We start from the raw sequence: 23,957 nt of genomic DNA, 5'->3' as shown, positions 1-23,957 counted from the left end.
TGCTGGGATGCAATGATCAGAAAGGCAAAAAAGATACTTGCTCTGCCCTCAAGGGGACCTTCAAGTGCTCACACTCAGCCTTCCCCACTTGCACAGCTTCCTTCAAAATACCTCGTGGCTGCTCTTTCCCAACACCCTCCATGCCTGGAGTCTGGCGGGTGTGGACACCCCCTTGCTCCCACAACCCCTGATCCTCAAGCCAGGGGCCTCATTCATTCCTGAGTCTTTCTTCTCTCTCACCATCTATCGCACCACCCCCCTCAGATTTTACCTGGTGTGTCCCAGCTATTCTACCTCCAGCAAACACTCCTCATAGGTCTTCTTCTCTCCCCCATCTGCTCCTCATGTAGGTCAGGCCTTCATCCGCTCTTACTTAACCACTCCCCATGCCTCATGGGTCAGTTATTTCAATTTAAGCCTCCTTTCCCTTATTTTTAAAATGGAGATGATGATGATGATGATGATGATGATGATGATGATGATGATGATAGTAATACCCATCTTATAGGTGTCTTTAGAGGATAAAATGAGTTGATACACATAAAGCACTTACAATAACTGCCTGTAGTACAGTAAATACTCAATTAATGGTAGTTATGATTATTGTTATTACTGACTGAGAATGCCAGAGAGAGGAAGAGGGGAAAAAAGCCCCAAGCCCCAAAACATCATACCAAACTTCTAATACTAATTACACATACTGAAGTTATTTGTTCTCTCCTACCAGACCATAAATTTATTCTGTCTAGAAAATAGCAGGAATATAACAAATGCTTATTGAATTTGGAAAACATTTATTTCTAATTATATATCATATACTCTTTTAATAGTCTTTTATGCCATTTTAATCAAATAGTGACTGGAGAATTTGATTATAAAATACATGGAACATAGTTTTTTTTTTTTTTTAAATCATGGCTTTATCCTTTTCTCTTAAAACTACAAATTAGATAGGCAGAGCATACTCAGGCTCTAATGGAAAATGATGCTCAAATATTTAAGTTTCCAAAATGTCATATTTGAATCACTTTACCATCACATATGCGAAGCTATGTTAGACAGTCAAGACATCTGCTTCCTTGGCCAGAAAGTGTAGGCGTTCATGGAGATTGAAGCTGCAGATAGCAAATGTTAAACAACAGCCTCCAGAAGCTGCAGGGTGGCCCACAGCCCAGGGCTGCCCACACTGGGGCTCTGCAACTTTTGTGTCCCCAGTCAGAGTGGGGTGCCACAGGGAGGAGGGTAAGGGGCTGACTCTTCCCACCTCTCTCACATACACACACACTCTAGATCACAAGACCCTAATTTTCTCCTGCTACCTCTGGTTCAATACTTCCTCATTCGACTTTGTTCAACAGCACTTTGATGGACTTGATTAGCTCTCAGCTAATCACAGTCCTTCTGAGAAAAGCTCCTAGTGAAAGAGGCTGCAACACATGATATATAATCTTAAATTCCTTTTAAAGGAAGTTTCCAGCTTTGAGATATAATTAACATTAACACTGTGTAAGTTTAAGGCATACAATGTGATGATTTAATACACACATATATCACAAAATGATTACCACAATAAGGTTAGTTAATACATGCATCACTTCACAGTTACCTTTTCCTGTGTGTGTGTGTGTGTGTGTGTGTGTGTGTGTATGTGTGTGTGTGTGTGTGTGTGTGTGTGTGTGTAGTAAGGACTTGTAAGATCTAGTCTTTCAGCAACTTTCAAGTCTATGATACAATATTGTTAACTGTAGTCACCATGCGGTAACTAGATCCCCAGAGCTTATTCATCTCATAACTGGAAATGTACACCCTTTGCCAACATATCCCCATTTCACCCCCACTGCCCAGTCCCTGGAAACCACCATTCTACCTTCTGTTTCTGTAAGTGAGATCATACAATATTTGTTTTTCTCTACATGATTTATTTCACTTAGCTTAATGCTCTCATGGTTCATCCATGTTGTTACAAATAACAGGATTTCCCTCTTTCTCATGGGTACACACACACACCCCACATTTTCTTTATCCATTAATCTGTGGACAGACACTTAGGTTGTTTCCATATCTTGGCTATTATGAATAATGCTGCAATGAACATGGGAGACATATCTTCAAGATCCTGATTTCATTTATGTTCACTATATAACCAGATGTGGGATTATTGGACAATATGGTAGTTCAATTTTTTTTTTCAACGTTTATTTATTTTTGGGACAGAGAGAGACAGAGCATGAACGGGGGAGGGGCAGAGAGAGAGGGAGACACAGAATCGGAAACAGGCTCCAGGCTTTGAGCCATCAGCTCAGAGCCTGACGCGGGGCTTGAACCCACGGACCGCGAGATCGTGACCTGGCTGAAGTTGGACGCTTAGCCGACTGCGCCACCCAGGCGCCCCAAATTTTTTTAATTTTTTGAGGAACCTCCAGAGGTGCCTGGGTGGCTCAATTGGTTAAGTGTCCACCTTCGGCTCAGGTCATGACCTCACAGTTCATGAGTTTGGGCCCCACTTCGGGCTCTGTGCTGTCAGCACAGAGCCTACTTTGGATCCTCTGTCCCCCTTTCTTTCTGCCCCTTCCCCGCTCTGTCTCTCTGTCTCTCTCTCTCACACGCGCAAAAATAAATAAACTCATTTTAATTTTTTGAGGAACCTCCATATTGTTTTCTGTAGTAGCTACACCAATTTACATTCCTACCAGCAGTGCAGAAGTGTTCCCTTTTCTCCACATCCTTGCCAACACTTGTTACTTCATGCCTTGTTAACAGCCATCCTAACAGGTGTGAGGTGATATCTCATTGTGGTTTTGATTTGCATTTTCCTGATGATGAGTGATGCTGAGCTTACACCTGCTCATGCTCATGTACCTGTTGGCCATTTGTTTATCTTCTTTGGAAAAATATGTATTCAGATCCTTTGCCCATTTCTTAATCATAGTATTTATTTATTTATTTTTATTTTTACTTATTTTTTTTTACTACTGAGTCGCATGAGTTACTTATATATATTGGCTATTAATGCCTTAACAGATAGATGTGTATATTTTCTCCCCATTCCATAGGCTGTCCTTTCATTCTCTTGATCTTTAATTCCTTGAGAGAGAAAATCTACAGTTCTAAGGTTTCATAAAAATGGGGCCTTGAATATGAATTTAGGGAGGTGGAAGAGGGTAGACAGGATAAGACTTCATGAAAGACTTCACACTTGTTGGTTGTGATAAACCTTGGAAGACAGGGTAAAGTAAGAGGTGAGTAGGAGGTTGGGGTGGAAAGATTAGTCATTGGCAAGGCTGGAAAGTGGAAAGGTGTAATGGAGTATGTTTGCAACGTCAGATGAACAGATGGGAGGACAAAGACGAAGATGGAAGATAACAGCACAGCATGAAGGCACACTCCAGGAGTCTGGCAAATGTGCAAGTGAGGAGCTCTGGAGGACCTGAGCAGGGGAGCGAGAGCTAACCACGCAGTCATCTGCACAATGGTTTATGAAGGGACAGCTGGTAGAGGAGAAAAGTTGGATAGAACTAGAATGTTCTAAGCAAGCAGCAAGGAGGGGTCAGATTCAGAAAATTAAAAGATGTGAAAGGATAGAACCAAAAAGTCATTCTGACCCCTTAAAAGGTGAGTGAGCCTGCAACTAGGTGAGCCCAATGATGAACTCTTATCTCTTCCCACAAATAGTTAGGCAGAACATGACCAGGTTGAACAGCTAATGCTCACAGAACATCTACTGTGTTTCAGATACAGTGCTTAGTACATTCTTTACCTTATCTTATTTAAATCTCTATATTAAGCCATTCTGAGAGTTGTGCTTTATAATTGCCAATTTACAGATGAAAAAACACAGGTTCACAGGAGTAAGATGACTCACCTATGCTCAGAGAATAGACAGCAAAGAGGATGAACATCCCAACAAATATTAATTAGAATAGCACCTATTTTCTGAGCACTCTGGGAAACAACGGTGAACAGAGAGACACAGTCCCTACCGCTGTATTCAAACTCAGCCCTGACTCCTAAGCTCTTCCCTTTCTTCCTTCCACCACCGATTTATACTCAGAAAAGAAGTCCCTAGTCTGACTCAGTTATAGCATTTGACTACGGCCATGTTTTACCTACACTGCTGTTATTAAACCTAATTTTTATTTTTTGAAATAATTTTACTACTTGACTGAAGAATGTTTTCACTTTTTTTTAAATGTTGATAATCACAGGAAGCTATAGTACTTTGTGCTCAACTGCTCATTATTTACACTTTAAGCGACAAGAGCTGATACCAACTCTCAGATCAATGTAAAGGAGCAGTTTACATCAAAACTTGGGCCTTCGCACTCTTACGGTACTGCCATTCCTGAATCAAAACAATTACTTTAGAGTCAAATAATCTTCCAGATGTCGAAGTGCAAAGTACCACAGTCTAATTTATATCAAAGTACTTAATTAACTTGAACAGATGACACTAGAAAGAAAAATCCGTCGATAATTTGCATATCTTTTGTCTTCAGGATATTAAGAATTGAAATATACATGGAATTCTGTGATAATTAGAAGACATTTCCTCATTCACTTAATAAATATTTATTGTGTACTAAGCCTGAGGCAACATTATAAAAGTGAGAGATACAGAAATTTTTATAGCAGGAAGACTGTTTCCAGGTGTTTCACTGTGGTACAGCATAAGACACAGGGAACACAAACATAATTCTAGTTTAGGGCATGTGGTTGTTGGAAGACAATTCTGCATGATTCTCTTGTATTTATGCATGTATTGTGAGTGAGGCACAGACTGTCCTTTGTTCTGAACTTTCTTTCCAAGGATGTTTCTATAGCAAACAGCTTTGGGATGACACACTGGTGTCTCTCTTTGGAATAAAGGGCAGTTTTGCTTGCAATCCTGGAAGACACAGTGTCTCTTCACAGAGCAAAGGATAGGCATGCTTCCTGTCTAGAATAATAATTTGTCCCTCCAGAACAAAAACCAGACATGTTTCCTACCTATTATAGAAGATTTGGGTTGCCTGAACTCAACCATCCTCTCTGATAAATGTAGCTCATTTTGTGCGTGGTAACAGAAGCTGGCCCTCTTCATGTCACCTGCGAGAACTGAGGATCAGGGAATATGTGCAAATACGCTAAGACTCACAGACTGTGGTTGCTAGGAGTGTTAAACTGTCCTTTGTCTCTAACTTTGGAGTCTTGTGCCTTCTACCAGCATCTAGTCATAGGCTATCTTACTGGCTTACAAGTATGGTAAAATCTCGGTCTTGACAGTTCTTGATAGCAGACAGTTGCAAAAATGGCAATAAATTCATTCCCTTCCTGCATTTATGCCCTTTGCATAGAATTGAATTTATTTTTGGTATATACTCTCTTACATTGATTCTGGGCTTGGCCATGGGACTTCCTTGGCCAATGGGACATCAGAAAACATGACACAAAGAGAAAGACTGAAAAGTACCTATACATACAGACTTACCCTCGTGCCATTTTTAGAACTTAGTTGTCATGTGAAAAAGCCCAGGCTAGCCTATTTGTGTGAAATACATGCCCATTGTCCCCTAAAACCCCAGCCAAGAGCCTCATAATCACCAGACCTACCAACAAGGCCAATTTAGGTCATCCAGCCTCTAGTCAACAGTCCAGTTAACTGCTGATGTGAGAATGAATCCACCATTGATTATTAGAGCTGACAGACCAGAGGAACTATTCAGCTTCTAGGTTTGGGGGTCACAAAAGCTAACAAAAGAGGCAGAGTACAACGCAAAAACTACCTCTAGTATTTTATCTATATTACAAATTCCATGGAGCTCGGTCTATGTCTGGTTAAACATTGTAACTCCAGCACTCAACACTGTGCCTAGAAAAGAGTTAAAAGTGCCAACTGTTCCAGCTTTGTTTTGGTTTCTCCATCTGAACACTGACTCCAAAAGTCACTTAACTTTCATCTCACAAGCAGGTTGTGAGCTTGAAGGAACAGTGTATGATTCTAGCAGGTCACATGATTGAAGGAAAAAAGCACAACTTCTTGTACTCAAGGAAACATGCTCCAGTGCGTGAAAATCAGCTCTTCTACCTAATATCTGGGGATCCTCAGGCGGGTTATTTAAACATACCGCACTTTGGTTTTCTTATCTGCATCACGGGAATAATGAAACTTTCTTCACGAGCTTTGTAACACAGGTATTATAAAGGAGGCACTCTCCGTGTAACCTACCAGAATATCAGGGGCATTGTGGTAAGAGATGAAAGAATGGGAGTAGCAGCAAACACTGTTCAAGGCCAATAAGTAGCATGTACTTGCTCACACGTTTTCTCTTTTACACACACACACACACACACACACACACACACACACACACAATCAAACCGTCTCCCAAAATTAAATTAAAAAGCCAACCAGCAGAGACCTAAGAAAAGAGAAGCTAAGTAATAGGAGGGGCTAAATTATGGTCTAAAGGAAGACAAAACTTACTACATTATATTATTATATAATGTGCACATGCTATATATATATTTTTTAAGTTTATTTATTTATTTTGAGAGAGACAGAGAACGTGTAAGCAGGGGAGGGGCAGAACGAGAGAGACAAAGAATCCCAAGCAGTCTCCACACTATCAGCATGGAGCCCTATGTGGACTCACGAACCACAAGATTAGGACCTGAGCTGAAACCAAGAGTTGGACGCTTAACTGACTGAGCCATCCAGGAGCCCCCACCCCCGCTTTTTTTTTTTTTTTTTGAGAGAGAGAGCGTGAGTAAGCAAGGGGCAGAGAGAAAAAGAGAGAGAATTCATGAGGGGCAGAGAGACTGGGAGAGAGAGAGGAATCAAGAGAGAATCTTGAAGTGGGGATTGAGCTCACCCAATGTGGTGATCAAGCTCACAAATCCTGAGACCGTGACCTGAGCCGAAGTCAGATGCTTAACCGACTGAGCCACCCAGGGGTCCCACGTGTATGTATTATATAGAACAACCCAAAATATGTTGTTTGAAAAGCTCCCTGAATAATATAGCCTTTCTGGAAGATTAATGCCTGATGCGTCAGTGTATAAAATGTAACACTATTTTAATGGAACTAAAAGGTCACTTTTCAGATATTCTGCTTTATTTCTACAGTTGAGAATTATTCCTTCTTTTAATCTATAGACATTTCAAGTATTTCCCTCTAGATCCTCTATATTACTGGGTTTCATCATATTTAAAACACTTTTTAAAAAGACTTTCTTTTATGATTTGGCATTTTTGAAAATTTTTTTACTTGCTAGTTGGCAACTGGGTGCAGTTGATATTCTCTTAAACATTAAAACCAAGATTATGAAAATAAAATAAAATAAAAACAAAAAAATAAAACCAAGATTATGACTGGAATTATACAAATAAAACCAACAACAACAAAAAAACAAAACAAATAAAACCAACAAATTGCCCATGGGCCTAAGTTGGTTTCTATAACACTTTGAGACCTTGGCAAGAGAAACCAAAAAAATTCACAATTAATTTCTATTCTCATTTATATGAGATATGCATATAAAGTCCTTTTTCTACCATTTAAATCATAGGAAGTACTAAATAAATGGCATTTAGTTAGCTATAACCATACTGCATATTTTAATCTTCAAAAAAGCAATAAACATAAATTGACATGGATACAGCAAGAAAGTACAATGCTAAGTAAAATAAGTCAGTCAGGGAAAGACAATACTATATGATTTAACTCATATGGGGAATATAAGAAACAAAACAATCAATCATGGTTGGGGGGGTTGCAGAGAGAGTGACACACACACAAACTAAGAAACAGACTCTTAACTACGGAGTGCAAACTGATGGTTACCAGAGGGGAGGTGGGTGGCAGGCGGGGGAGGAGTTAAACGTGTGATAGGGATTAAGGGGCATACTTGTGATGAGCACTGGGTAATGTATGGAAGTGCCAAATCACTATATTATACACCTGAAACTAGTATTACACTGTATGTTAATTACACTGGAAATAAAATAAAATAAAATAAAATAAAGCAACAAACATACCACTGTATCTCATAAGCCACTGAAAATCGCACCCTAAAGTTCTACTAAACAAGACCACATGCCTTCAGCAACACACACTTAACAACCATAAACGTCCATTAGGCCAACTGTATCTCTGTCTCTGGAGCAAACGGTTGGAAAGCATGAAGACAAGAACATGCATAGAAAAAAAAAAAAACAGAAACGCTACATAGATTTACGAGCACTTTAAATTTTAACAAACTGTTTTACAGATTGTCCTTCTGATCCTGGATATAGATACATCCTATCCCCCAGTTCACACTGCATTATGGCGCACTGTAATGCCACACTGCCTTATGGTGGTAAAGTATCAAATACCCCTCAGTTCAGAAGCAAAAGAGAGATCTGCTCTCCGCTAGAGGGACATCCAGATGACCAAGCCAAGGAGGATCCCACTGCAACCCCAATCTTATTCTGTTCAGGAAAGGTCCCCAACATTCACAACTCCAGTGACCGTCATCTGACTGATGGATGCAGGACACTTCAGGAAACTTTGTCATCCTCCGTTTAACAAACTACCCCAACTTACCCGGAAATAGTCACTGCATGCTGCTAGGACTGCCTTGTGAGCATGGAATTTCTGTTCCTCAGCAATCAGGGTGACGTCACAGAGGATGCCGTCACTTCTCTGCTGATTCAGCGCTGCCAAGACGCTATCATTGTGAGATTCCGAGTGGCAGAGCCTCTGGCCTGTCAGCATTTCTTGAATACTACAAAAGAGAGCAATCGTGTCAACATGCTTTTTCTCCCACCAGCCCCTGCTGTCCCTGGTGCCCCCTCACTCCTTCAGCACCTGTGTAGGGAGCGCAGATCGCAGCACACTACAAGAATGTGACCTTTGTGATTCCGTTTCCCTCCTCTCTACTATTCCCCTGCTCTCCTTTTCTCTAATTTTCTCTTTTCCTCACCCCCTCAGGGTATCTTTCTCTTTCCTACCAGTGCTTCTCTTTCTGGATTTGTGTTTTTGTGTGTGTCCATCTGTCTGTGGACCAGTGAGCCTCTGATTCTGGCCTCTGTCCCCTCAATACATGTACATCTCTGAGTGCAAAGCTTTCTCTGGATGTGTATCTGTATGTGTGTATATATGTGACTCTCTCCCCTCTATGACCCCCTTCCTGAGTCTCTGAATACTTCTCTAGTTCTGTACCACTATGTGGGGGTGGTGCAAGCTCAGAACATGATCACCACCATGCACTGATCTAGCACAGAATCCACGGGACCTAAAAGACTCACCAGAGATACGGGAAGTTACTAAGTCTCCCCAGAGGTCACAATACTACAATAATAAATAAAACAAAACTGACTAAATGTTGATTAGAGAAAAAGGGGCTGCCACTGACTATCTCATGTAAAAAGCAATGAATAAACAATAGCAGATGATTATTGGGAAATCATGTATCATGGGGAAACATCAAAAAAAATGTCATCGTAAATGAAAAACATCTAAGGCTGAAAGTAAAATATATCTGTATTATCAGCCTTCAAACTCTGTATGTGGTCACTGTACTAGACTTAGAAATGACCATACAGTTTTATTTGCTGTTCTATTTTTTGAAACTGTTACATTTACTCATTGTGAAACTTAGCCCTTCACTCCTTACCCCATTTTAAAATATTCATCCTATGTCCTTTAGGACTCCTAGGTGTGGGGTGCCTGGGTGACTCAGTTGGTTGAGCCTCTGACTTCGGCTCAAGTCATGATCTCATGGTTTGTGAGTTTGAGCCCCGCGTCAGGCCCTGTGCTGACACCTCAGAGCCTGAAGCCTGCTTCAGATTCTTTGTCTCCCTCTTTCTCTGCTCTTCTCATGCTTGTGCCCTCTCTCTTTCTCTCTCTCTCTCAAAAATAAACAACAACAACAAAAAAACTCCTGAGTGAAACCCCAGACCTTCCCAAAATCATGTAGAAGTAAGGCCATACATTGACTGTGTAGATAGCTCTGAACAATTCCAGCCTACATCTATGAATACAGTCTCCACAGTGCTCTAAAATCTCAGAACTGACATCAGACCAGGATTGGTGAGCGGCACCAGTCACAAGTTACTCCCAGAATGAGAACAAGGGCCATCGAGCCCTGTTTCTGGCCTTCGGACTCCTCTTGAAGCTGAGTGAAGATACCATGGGGATGACTGAGGATCGTCTCTCCTATCCTGACAACTGCTGCATCCAATTCTCCCCTCTGAATGTGAAAGAACCGCTCAGGGAAGCTGGGGAGTCGCCACTGGCCTAGTCTGCATGCTTAGTTTATTTAACAAAGCTCTGTCCGGCCTGTGGTGCCAGTTGGCTTGTAAACCGCAGTTCGACACAGACTGTTCCACTTTAAGGTGAAACAAATGCTTCCTATGAAATGCAGAGAACAGCCTATAAGTTTTATTGGACACATCTGACTGGGGAGCCTCAGAAATGTTAGAACTACTGAAAGAAAAAAAAAACTTGACAGGAGGTGATGATATAGGAAGTTCTTGTGGGAAGGTGGGAAGATTATTTTCAGTTGGAATGCAGCAGTGAGTTTTGAAATGGTTACTGTCATCGAATATTCATCTAGCAGCTCTAGCTATCCACATTTAAAATCAGTAACTGAAAACCACATTCAGAAGCATAAGTAACTTTTAACACAAATTTCTATGCAAAGCCTAGAATGGAGATGAATTAGCATTACTCAATTAAAGAAATGAGGAAATAGTAAAAGAAATATTACATCAGCTAAAGTAAAGCTTTAGGATAATTTTTGAAAAATCTTTCCTAAAAGGATGACATTTTTATATATTTTACAGTCTTCCTATGTTCCGTGAATTATTCTTAGTGATTTATAATTATTAATTCACTTAATCATCATCACAACCCTATGAGCCAGGCATTATTATCTCTATTCTACAGATGACAAAACCAAAGGTCCAAGATCATGCATTTTGAGAACCTATCACCAAGAACACAATACTGTAATTCAGCCTCCTGCTTAAAAAAACAAGATAAAGACAAAACAAAACAAAATGGCAAGCTGTGAAAAAGATCTAAAAAAATCTCTGATCGCAGGGGTAAAAGGTCACAAAGTCTATACTAACTTCGTATTTATATTATGCATAGTTATCTCAAAATCAAAGCTGCCTTTTAAAAAGAATACACATGAAGATAATAACAGGAAACAGTTGTAAGAAATATCTAAAATCAGGCTTCAAAAATATTTATCTTTGCACTGCAACTAAGATAAGTTTGGAGATAGAAAAACAGATTCCAATTATTACTTATTTGAAATACTCATAGACAACTTATTAGATACACTCATTTCTCCCTTTTAATATCGCTTTAAATGTTAAATAAATATATTTTAAAATTTCATTTGTAGAACAGTAGAACATGTTAAAATAATTGCCTTCAAGTGTTTCCTTATTCATTTTCCAAATATAGTGCCACAATTTATGTCCTTATTATCAAGACTGAATCAGTATTTGCATTTCAGATATCTATTGACAGTGAATACATCTTGCCAGGGAAAGAGCAGCTGTAAACTGAAATTTGGCAAAAGATAAAGGGCTCAGCTCTGAAACAATGGTGATGCTGCATAATTTCACAGGATCATTCAGCTGGGCTTGAAATATTCAAGCTTAAAGAAAACAACATGCTAAATATTTAAGGCAACACTTGGCACAAGATTCCAAATATTTTGGAACCAATATGTTAGGAATCTTCAAAAGCAGAAACAAATACTCCAACATTTGGCAAGAAATAAAGGCCTATTAATCAACAAGTCTTTATTGTATTCTGAAAGTAACTTCCCACTCAACTCTCAGATATAAACCTGCAAGAGACTTCAACCCTCTAAATGTTAAGGCCTGTGTGGCCACAGAACACAGCTGGAAAGAGGCAGGCCCATCTGATGAAGTCAATAATCATAAACAAGGAAGGGGGTAAATCAGAGACCATTAAGTACCATGTCTGAATTAAGATGGGGAGCAGATACATGCTTGCACATGGCTGCATTGACATCTATAATTTATATCAAATTGGCACACTAAGCTTCCCAACAATGTCCCTCTGTTATGTGGGAAACAATGAAGAAGGAAGGAATAGAATATTCCCAAAACTTCCTAAATTACTGGGAAAAAAAAAAACACATAAAACATGAGGCACATTTGCCAAGGGTATACAGATTTGAGTGTCATCCTAAAATTGGGAAAGGTCGACTGTGGAAGCAATGTTGCCACCTTAAAACTTACAGGTAAGGGCAGAAGGTGACCTGGCTTCCCCAGGGCAACCCAAAAAGTCTTTCCTCTGAGGGATCCCCTAAAACTACACTGTCCAATACAATAGCCACGAGCTACAGGTGGTTACTAACCACTGGAAATGTGGGTAGTCCAAACTGAGATGTGTTGTGAGTGTAAAATGCTCTCAATGTCACACGTAGTATGAAAAAAGAATGCAAAATATCTCATTAGTATTTTTATATTAATTACATATCGAAATAATAATATTTGGGGTATACTGATTAAAAATAAACTAGTTAAATTTATTTTACCTGTTTCTTTTTATTTCTTTTAAAAGTAACTACTTGTGGGGCGCCTGGGTGGCTCAGTCGGTTAAGCGTCCGACTTCGGTTCAGGTCACGATCTCACAGTCCGTGAGTTCGAGCCCCACGTCGGGCTCTGGGCTGATGGCTCAGAGCCTGGAGCCTGCTTCCGATTCTGTGTCTCCCTCTCTCTCTGGCCCTCCCCCGTTCATGCTCTGTCTCTCTCTGTCTCAAAAATAAATGAAAACGTTAAAAAAATAAAATAAAATAAATAAAAGTAACTACTTGAAAATTTTAATTATACATATGGTTCGCAACATGGTCCTATTGGACCGTGTACAAGTTCCTAGGGGACATGTCCCTCATTCCTTTCCACCTGAACTCCATAAGTTCTACAGGGCACAGCCTCTGTGGGTACAACATGGGAAGCCCCCACTCTCGAAGCAGCAGACTGTGTTTTAGTGATGACAGGATGCAACCATTTGACCATATGTCAGCATTCAGTAACGGAGATAAATAACAGCACAAGACTATTCATGACTTCAAGTCTGTAACTTTCATTCTGGATTTGATAGCAAAAACTAAAAAATCAAATGCAGAACATGATGTTGATAACATGGTACACCCTACTCAGATGAAGCTCTACCATAGTGCAAATCACTATTTGCAGCTGACAGAGTTAACATTTTTGATCACAGAACTCTCACAGGGTCTCGTTTTCATAAAGTAAATTTTGACTGAGTTTACTAAGTTTTTAACATGTAAATTCCAAAACAGCTATCTGGTTTTTAAACATTTGCATTTCAAATTTTAAAATTCAAGTCAATTTCTCTATCAGTGCTTACCTAGTATTTAGACACACAAAATATATGCAAGTAGATTTCAAGTGAGGCTACCAATAAGATATCAAATACTTACAAATCAAAAGCAGTCAAGTAGCATGAAGAGTTTCATTTCTTAAACAGACCACACAAAAAAACAGAAGACTGGACCAAAAAAAAAAAAATGATAGTGCTAGAATTATTCATGATTATCTCAATTCAGTCTATTGATGAATTATCAGGTGAGTACCCTAATCACTTCAATTCTATGATCAAAATATTTCTATACAAATTAAATACATCAATATTAAAACAGCCCTATTTATTTTAGTAAGCAGACTATTAACTCCATAATGGAACTTAATTTTTCTTTTTTATAGAACACTTTATGATTTTTACATACTTTAAAATGAATGCTAACAATTAATAGCAATGGCCAAAATAATAAGCAAAGAAGACACAATATGTTAGAGAATGATTAAGAAGTAATAAAGATTATACAGAGAGGGACTTAATTATAAATGAATAGTTTTGTTTCATTCCTCCCTTCATTCATTCACTCAATAAACATTTATCCTATCCAGGTGCCATGCTAGATACTAGAGATAAAATGGTGAACAAATCAAACTTGTTAGCAGCCCTTGTCGAACATTGAGTTTAGCAAGGTAGTTACACACTAAGCAAATAATTTGGCCTCCCAGAAGCAATAATTCTGGAGCTGGGGGATGAAGGATGAGAAGGAGCTACTGTGGCAAAAAGAGTTTTCCAGGTAGGGGAGAGCAAGTCCTGGGATCCGTAGTAGGAGGAAGCATGGTGCTCACAACAGTATGTCAAGGGTCAAAACCTTGAGAACAAGGAAGGACAAGGTCTGCAGCTCAGAGAGAGGCTTGGCTAGAAGTGTAAATCTGGGACTCATCTACATAGAGAGGGTAACAGAAACACAGCTGTGTCTCCAGAACACAGTGCAGACACAATCAACAGCGAAAGGTTGGTAGGAAGTTAACAAAGACAGTATTCAAAATACAGAAGGAGGGATGGGCTCCGTGGTGGAAAAGGACTGCCCTTTGAGTAGCAGAAGGGAGGAAACAGGCATACCAGGAACACATATTCAAACTCTTAGCATTTTTTTGGTTTGTTAAATATAAAGATTTAGTGGAACCATCTCCACTAGGCAATGTAGGCAAGGAAACATGGATATCTGGGTTCATCTGGGTTGGAATTTTGTCAGGAAAATGCATCAAAAACACAGGAAGGAAGAGAAATCAAGGATTTAAAGAGTTGTAGAAACTGGGTGACTCAGTCGGTTAAGCATCCAACTTTGTCTCAGATCATGATCTCATAGTTCATGGGTTCAAGCCTCACGTTGGGCTCAGAGGCTGGAGCCTATTTCAGATTCTGTGTCTCCCTCTCTCTCTGCCCCTTCCCTGCTTGTGTGCTCTCTCTCTCTCTCTCAAAAATAAATAAACATTAAAAAAATAAAATAAAATTTAAAAAATAAAAATAAAAAATAAAAGTTATAGAATCTAAACTGGATCAGAAGGGAAATGAGGGAAAGAAGGGGATGATGTGTTGGTAGAAAGTAGCAAGGCCAGTAGATGAGACACTGCAAGGAGGTCGAAGTACAACCACAGTGAGGGAAGGCTAGACGGAGAGGAGATCCTGGTAAGAGTAAAGTGGCTGATGTAGTGGTATCACAAACAGAGCAACTACTGGGATGCAAGGTCCAAGGTGTGACCATGGGAGTTGATGTCTCAGTAGAACAAGGTTTTTGGAGATAAGCAGATTGAAGATCCGAGGCCACCAAGTTGGACGGATCCTCCTTGCAGACACTGAGGACACTGGGAAATTCCAACGGGTTTGTGATGAGGAAGAACACTGTAATCTGGGCGCCAAATGCTCAGTAAATGAGGGGAAATGACCCTAACTATAGTGGAGAGGAGAGAGGAGGGAGAGAGAGAAAGAGAGAGAGAGTTGAAGAGCATCAGAATGAGCATGTCTCTGTTGTATTTTGTTATCGTTGCCTTCTCAGACAACCAACTTGAAGAGTAATGATGGAGAAGCAAAACCACGTCCCAGGTGACAACAATCTCTCTACCTATCCCCCCAAATACATGAGATGTGAGGAGGGCTCTTAGCAGGGCTCCAAGTGGGCCTCAGGAGAGGACAGGTCTCAGTGAAGTCAGGAGGGGAAGGGAGCTTTTCAGGGTAAGGAGATTATACAGCAGAGCAGACAATCACAGTGCAACAGTTCCTCAGGGAACAAGGGAAGTCTGGAAGGTGGGGAAGGGAGAGCTGTGAATCATAGCTGAGAAGGAAAGACCATTACGGAGATGATGGTACAGCGGAGGACAGGTGGCAGAGGGGTCAGAGTGGATCAATAAAAGCAGAGATGGTAGATTTAAAGTAAAAAACAATTTTGAGAAAAAAGCACACAGATCCTGGTAGTTAGAAATAAATCACTTGGCTGAGGTGGTGGCAGACAGATACCATGGTCTCTATGTGCCTGTATAGGCTGGATGCCACATCTGGAGCAGGATTTCTCAACCTCAGTGAAATGAACATTTGGGGCCAGATCGTTATCTACTACGGGGAGCCATCCTGCGTATTGTGAGATGTTCAGCAGGATCCCTACCATCGACTGACCAGATGCCAATAGCATCCCCAACTCTGGTGACTACCAAAAATGTTGCCAGATATTGCACAATGTACACTGAGAGCAAAACCATCCCCCACTAAGAAACGCTGATCTAGAGCAACGGACTGGCTCTGGGGAGTGAAGCAGCACTGGACCGGCTGTAACAATGCCTCCTTCCGTGTCTGAACATATTTTTGGAACCGGTCAACTCTAATAGTTACAGAGCTGTGGAAGAAAGGCAGTCTCATTATTCCATAGACATACACAATTCTTAATAAAAAGAATCTCCTCTGTTTCACACCTCTCATTTTTTGCTCTGAAGATCCTTTTGACTGTTTCCTCAGAGGATGATAAAGACTTGCGTCCACTTTGAATATTCAAAAAAATGCCCTGTGTCTTCTTCTTGACTGCATCCACAGGTTTGGGTATGTGCCAAGTTCCTTCCTGCCCCAGAGCATTTCCCCATGTCACCCCATGCATCAGTGCTCAAATTACAGACCACTTCTTCAGGAAGACACTTTGTCATTCTATCAACCCTATACTTTTCCTTCAGAGCACTTTTCACAATTATATCTGCATTGTTACTGGGTGTGATTTGTTAGATATCAGTTTCCTCCATTGAATATATGTTTTATGAAGGCAGGAACCTTCTCTCTTTTATTCATGGCTGGATGCTCTGCATCAAGTAGAGTGCTTGGCTCAATAAATATCTGTTAAATAAATGAATTATTAGAAGAATGTTGAGAGTATTTTGAGAATACATATCATACTCCCCAGAATGATTGCTTTAAAGGGGATGATGGTGATATTTATACAAGTATAGTTTTCTGATTCTTTTTTAAATCATCTACCTTTATAAAAGTATTCTTTTTTTTAAACATTCCAAATAAAAAAATATAGTAAACAGTATCATTCAAAGAACATGAGATGTACCTAGGTTTGACCCGTAAATAGATCACAGTGGTTAACCCATGTGCTGTGACACTAAACTCATACACACTCTAACTGGTTTACTTAATTCCTTCAAATACGTCTTGAGCCTTGCTCTGTACTAAGCCCTGGGATGTGCAGGGTAACTATTTCGGGGTTCACTACACCAAGCAAGGAAGCATCCTACAGGCCCAACCTCAGGCAGCGTTCAGACGGCATTCTCCAGCTGGGTTCCTCAGGATCTCAGCCTTAGCAGTTTGTAAGCATTCCAGCTGAATAAAAAGACAAGAAAGAAAAGCACAGTGAGCTAAAGGCAAAAAAAGCACACTCTGGGCCTTCATGATGCGAATGCTTTAGAACCCCATGGAGGCACCTAGGGGAGTTTTATAGTCCAGATTCAACTTTTTGACTGAATGCTCTTTAATAAGAAATGGCCTGGCATGTTTTTTACATTGTTTTTTTCCCCTCACTGGAATTTCAGAGACTAAGCAGGAAAATGTGTTTAAGAACCAACAATAGCTAAATTAAAGGTTATAATAAAAATTAAAACATCAGATGGCCAAAGGGAAAAATTAAGATTTAATAAAATAAAGCTACAAAGGTCTACACCACAAATACTAGTTGACTTGTCCTTTATAGCAATTTTACTTTTCTTCCAAACATGAATATTAGTGAAATTAAGTTAAAACCAAGTATGTCTTGGCTAAGTATCTACAGAAAGATAATTTTCTATCAAGGAGCAGATTTCTGAAAACTGCTCAAAAAATAACATCTAGAGAGGGTGAAAATTAGTAGGAAATGGAAAACAGGTTCTTACAGCAGATTTAGGATTAGCACAACTGGAAATATAAAAGAGAATGAAGTTGTCAGGCTTAAAACAGCTCCTTGGCTATATACTCATTTAATCACCCCCCCTGCCCCCACCACATCGTGAACCTCCTCTCAGACTTTCTTCTCAATCACTCATATAACTCCAAACAGAAAAGTAAATTATTTGAATAGTCTGGGGCCTGGTCCTCATTAGAGGATCTAACTCCCATTTTCTAATATATTCAAGTCGCAAAATTAATTCCAATCTGGATAATCTTAAACAGGCTCCCTTCTGTCCCATTTTTATTTTGAAAAGTGGTAACAGGGTAAAAATATTAAACTGTACCTATTTCTACTGATTTGTATAAAAGAGGGAGCTATGATTTCTAACCTAACTAAAATACAGTATTTGGATATATCATAATTTCTTTAAGTATTCCATTGTTCCTGAACATCAAATTGTTTTGAACATTTTCATACAATTATATTTTTTTATTTCTGGTTTTCTTTAATTATTGAAAATAGGATGTCTAGACTTTCATTTATTTCTAATTTATGTTTTGACAAACCTAAAAATGAGCCTCATTTTCAACTGATCCAGGATTACTGAGCAGGACAGAGGCTCAGAATAATTCAAGACACGTTGTTTAATTAGCTGAGAGATTTTCCTAGCAACCTATCACTGCTAGTTTCTCTCCAGAATCTAGGTTATAAACTTCAGGCTCTTACAGGCTAATGCAAACACTAACAGAGATGGACACTTCAGCTTTACAATGGCAAAAGAACATTTATTATCACAGAGAAGCGGGGGGGGGGGGGGGGGAACCTTATCTTTCTGACAGTCTTGTAAATGCTCCCAATAATTAGACACATGGAGAACAAGAATCCTAAAAGTTAAAAGAATCCAAAATTAAAGGACACATTTAACTCGATATTTTTCAGATTCCAAACACTATTAAAAATCACAAGATAAATTAAAGTCCCTTGCTATTTGGAGACCAACTCACTAAATTGGCTCTCCTCAAGAAATTATCTAAATAGAACATGCTATACTCTACAAAGTTTAGTGAAATGGACACCTTTTTAAAGGTGAATTAAAATGAGTCAAAGGATCGCCTTTGAAAAGGTTTATTGTTATCTATTATTTACTATTTTTACTATATGTTATTTACTCTTTACTATATATACTTTTACATAATTTGTATCCTTGGTTATAATCTTGGTTTTGTATAAGTAACATTTGTTTTTACATTTTATTAGGTATACTTCATATTTTAAGTTTCCCTTAAATGAAGTGTTTACTTCACTCAGCCAGACCTTCCTCCTCCCACTTCCTTGTATTTTTCCTGTAGCAGGGAGGGATATGGATTTCTTCCTAAGTGAAGGTGCTCACTTCTTCCCACAAGGCCAAAGAGATCCAGGCCAGTCTCCTGCCTTTCCCTTCTTCAGAATCAAGAAATAGATTCATGGCTGGACCACCCTGGCAGGGTCCCAGGAGAAAAACTACAGGAAGAAAGGCTTGAGTTGCTCTCCAGGCATCTAGCTCTCAGAGCTGCTCACACCCCGTGAGGTATACAATCACATAAGCCCTGAGGGTAGTGCTATTTGGCACAGGAAGCATGTGAGGTAGCTCTTTTTCTGTGAATTGAGAGTAATCACATTCAGGGTCTCTTTCAGTAGTGACCATCTGCAGCTTTCTGAGCCCACTGGCACCACAAAACCAGATTATTCTATGAGGTCTAGAATGTACTCATCCCAGCCTCATCTCCCACATGCATGATCCCCAAACTATAAAGGTAAAACATCCCCTTCCACAAACTAGTCTTTGTAACCACCTGTGTAAAGAGCATGAGACTCTGATCTGTCTACTTCTACTTGGGGCAGAATGCTCCTTTCAGCCTTGCCTCACTTTAGAGACCAGCACTCCTGAGGTCTGAGATCTGGTCCCTCGGCTCACCTGTTCCCTAAGCAAGGTCCACACATGTGTCCCCTCAAGTCCTGGGCATCCACCATTTAGCCCAAGATCAAATTAAATCCCTGGGGAACAAGTCCCACTATCAGTGCTGTATCTTTAGGATACAATTCAAATGCAGCTTGCTCAAAAACACTTCCAAAGTTTTGGAGATTTTTTTGAATGATACATAAAATACTTCAAAAACACTTCCAAAGTTTTGGAGATTTTTTTGAATGATACATAAAATACTTACTGAGGAACTAGTTTATGTAAGACCAAGAGCTGAGTTCCTAGGATACAACAGCTAATGTAGGAGTTCTTCCTCTCATAGGGCTAACAGTGGACATGGTAGACAGCAAGAAGCGGCTTGAGAGTGTTTTAGCCTTCATAATCATCACTGATCTCTTCTCAAAGACATCCTAAGTAAGCACATTGCCCCCAGGCCGCAGCGAGCTCCGCTTCACAAACATAGCCTCAAGACCAACTCCTAGCCCTTCCTTTTTTTTTTTTTTTTTTTAATTTTTTTTTTTCAACGTTTATTTATTTTTGGGACAGAGAGAGACAGAGCATGAACGGGGGAGGGGCAGAGAGAGCGGGAGACACAGAATCGGAAACAGGCTCCAGGCTCCGAGCCATCAGCCCAGAGCCTGACGCGGGGCTCGAACTCACGGACCGCGAGATCGTGACCTGGCTAAAGTCGGACGCTCAACCGACTGCGCCACCCAGGCGCCCCCCTAGCCCTTCCTTTTTAAACAAAAGTCTGCCCTTCAGCCCCATCCTGGCCACTGCCAGGGACTGTTTAATTCATTCTTTAACCTTAATTGTGATACATGCCATGGGCTCTAAGCAGTTTCCTCACGTAAAAATAGTAACACCTACCTCATTGTGTTGTTGTGAGTATTAAACAAGTCTCAGCAACTATCTGTCCCATGACAGTTAGCTGTTATTATTATTGTTGTTGTTTTATTGTTACTTATGATTGATTATTAACACAGCAGAGAACTTGGCTCATCCTGTGTAATCAGGGAAGGGACTTCCCTGAGGATGGAACATCCAAGTTGATCTCTCAAAGATAATGATTACCTGGGGAGGGGTGGGAAGAAGGGTGGTTGGGAGGTGCCCTGGGCAGAGTCAACAGCCTGTGCAAAGGTCCTAAAAGCAGAAAGAAGCAGGGCCTGTTAGAGGCCAGAGTGCAGACTACACAAGCAGTATTAAGAATACTGGTCTCAGGGCTCCTGGCTGGCTCAGTAGGGGGAGCATGCAACTCTTGATCCTGGGGTCATGATTTTGAGCCCCACATTGGCCACAGAGATTACTTAAAAAGAGAGAGAGAGAGAGAGACAGACAGGGAGGGAATGAGAATATTGGTCTCTGTCCTAAAATCAGTGGGAGTCCACAGAAGGTTTTAAAGTGAGAGACTTGAATGATGAAATTTGCATTTTAAAAAGATTGCTCTGGCTGTGGTTTGAAGGTTATTGGAAAGGTGCTAGAGTCCTCAAAGGAACAAAAGGGAACTTCCAACTCTTTGGCTCACCCTATAAGAGTAATCACTAGTTCACGCAATCAACCTCTCCCTAACATCAAAACCCCTCTGGTTTCCTGTCTGAGGGATCACATCTACTTGCCTTCATCAGATATCATCCTGAACAACCATGCCAAGTACTTGGCCCCTGGGTCTTATACATGGCTAGCACTAACTCATTGGTTGGCTGACACTGAATTCTCTGTTCAAATGGGTTCCACTCTCCCCTTCAGTGCTTGATAAGTTCAATAGTGGTGTCTAAGGAGAAATCTTAAGTAGAGAGAGACAGACTGAGTGTCAAGTTCCCCATCTCACTCAACCCCAATCAGTCTCCTCACATGCATGAACTTGGTATTTTTGTAGAGTGCATACCTGTCCCTGCCCAGCCTCCCACAAGGTTCTGCTGGCAACCAAGCACCTCCCACCACCAGGCCTTAACTGACTGGTCTACGAGTCTGGACCTAATAGCAAGCTAAGCCAACCAGACCCCTTCCCTGGGATTTAGAATTGGAATCACCAGTCTCCAGATCAATTGGACTGCTTACTTACAAATAGAAAACAATACGGGAAATGATGTCGGTGGCTATTTTTATGCTAATCCTATCTCTACTTAAAATTTTGATGTTTTGCTTATCATCACCTTGAAATGTTATATTAAAATATTATTTATTTTGAGAAGATGTGGTATATGTATACAAAGGAATATTACTCAGCCATAAAAAGAATGAAATCTTGCCATTTGCAATCATGTGGATGGAGGTAGGGAGTATTATGCTAAGTGAAATAAATCAGTCAGAGAAAGACAAATACCATATGATTTCATTCATATGTATTATTTAAGAAACAAAACAAACCAGCATCGGGAAAAAGAGAGAGAGAGAGAGGCAAAACAAGAAACAGACTCTTAACTATAGAGAACAAATCAATGGTTACCACAGGGGAGGTGGGAAGGGGGATGAATTAAATAGGTGATGGGGATTAAGGAGGGCACTTGTGATAAGCACAAGGTGTTGTATGTAAGTGTTAAATCATTAAATTGTAGACCTGAAACTAATATTACACTATATGTTAATTAACTGTAATTTAAATAAAAACTTAAAAAATACAAGTTAATATATGAACCTTTAGGAGGATATTGCACAATCTATGTATGATAGATTGTACTTGATTGAAAGTTGAAAAGTATTAAAGGTCTTACTGAGACCACAATTAAATAACCTTCTAATCTGTATAAATCTCATTTAAATAAGTGAAAGTAAGATGCATGTTGATTTTATAGACTTTAACATTTTTATCTGCTTAACAAAAGCTGAAGCTGAACAGATGATTTATCAGGTAAAGTGATTAAAGAATGGATCAGTGGAACTGAATAAAACGCTATACAAAATTTAAAATATACATACTATTTACCTTAATCACTGAGTTTTCCAGTGATTTCTCAAATTTTTCACCTTACCTGTCTCAACTTAGCCTCAGCTCTGTTTTCTGCCATGTGGACTGGAAACCAAGAAAGTAATTATGCAGGGAAAAGAAGCAGGCATACAGAGAAAAAGAGGCAAGAGGTGGAAACAGGACATTCTGGATCTTCCCTGCACTCCTGCTGTGGGCATACATGAAACAACCTAGATCCTCATAATAAATTCTTTGTTTCCGGGGCACCTGGGTGGCGCAGTCGGTTGAGCGTCCGACTTCAGCCAGGTCACAATCTCGCGGTCCGTGAGTTCGAGCCCCGCGTCAGGCTCTGGGCTGATGGCTCAGAGCCTGGAGCCTGTTTCCGATTCTGTGTCTCCCTTTCTCTCTGCCCCTCCCCCGTTCATGCTCTGTCTCTCTCTGTCCCAAAAATAAATAAACGTTGAAAAAAAAATTAAAAAAAAAAATAAATTCTTTGTTTATTTAAGCTAACTCAACTTAGGTTAAAAGATTCCCAAGAAATTCAAATAGAGTTCCTACATAAAATTTTGTTTGGGGGAAAAAAAGGAGGGGACCTTTGTTGCTTTAAAAACACATGGAGACATACCTATTCATTTATTATGAGCTCATCTGAAAACTTATCATTTAAATTTTAGCTACTGCTTCTAGGGGAAAATGCACTCCAAGAACTCCCCCAAAAAACAGGTTTAGATAACTAATGTACATATTTTTATGGCATTTAATACTGTTTCCTCTACATTCCTTAAAAGGCCAAGCACCTAAAGACTCAGTTTTTTTTCTTCAAGGTTTATTTATTTCTGAGAGAGGAAGAGTGCAAGTGAGGGAGGGGCAGATAGCCAGGGAGAGGGGATCCAAAGCAAGATCCACCCTGTCAGGGCAGAGCCTGGTGTGGGGCTCAAACTCAGAAACTGTGAGATCGTGACCTGAGTGAGCCAAGCTTAACCTACTAAGCTATCCAGTGCCCCCTGAAGACTCAGTTTTAAATGGTTTTCCATACAAATTCATTATATGAGGAGGCAAATGCTATTTATGCCTCTGGCTTAGTGGTCAACCACTAAATGTGTAAAAAAACATTATTTTGGTAAAGAGAGAATTTACTGATGTCACTAGATATCATTTAAAGGCATGAAATATATTTATAAAAATGGTTAAGAAAACGTGTTTAAATTTTAAGTATCTTTTGATCAGCTTCTTGGCTCAGCTAAATGAACTTGGGAAAGAAAGAAGGGATTTTCCCCTGCAGCATAACTACTATAAAAACACAATGCAGATACAGTACTTTCCATTTATCAGTGTAAAGATTGGCTGTGATAC

General features: G+C 39.9%; 1 protein-coding gene across 15 annotated transcripts in view; it reads right to left on the bottom strand.

Moving 5' to 3' along the window:
- Positions 1-23,957, bottom strand: part of KLHL32 (kelch like family member 32) — a 244,345-nt gene that overhangs the window by 179,167 nt on the left and 41,221 nt on the right. For 11 of the 15 annotated variants that reach the window (XM_019830993.3, XM_019830992.3, XM_019830994.3 and 8 more), the window contains 2 exons: positions 17,123-17,198; positions 8,568-8,748 (listed from right to left, as the gene is read on the bottom strand). In XM_019830993.3, the coding sequence (XP_019686552.1) occupies positions 8,568-8,748; positions 17,123-17,145 (204 nt within the window). In that variant the 5' untranslated portion in view covers positions 17,146-17,198. Of the gene's footprint in view, positions 1-8,567; positions 8,749-13,458; positions 13,527-17,122; positions 17,199-20,773; positions 20,843-23,957 lie in introns of those variants that run through there. The other 4 variants (XM_045057865.1, XM_045057868.1, XM_045057870.1 and 1 more) reach the window with 3 other exon arrangements.

The sequence above is a fragment of the Felis catus genome, chromosome B2 (assembly GCF_018350175.1).
Source record: "Felis catus isolate Fca126 chromosome B2, F.catus_Fca126_mat1.0, whole genome shotgun sequence".
NCBI lineage: Eukaryota > Metazoa > Chordata > Mammalia > Carnivora > Felidae > Felis > Felis catus.
This window is presented reverse-complemented; position numbering and strand designations above follow the sequence as displayed.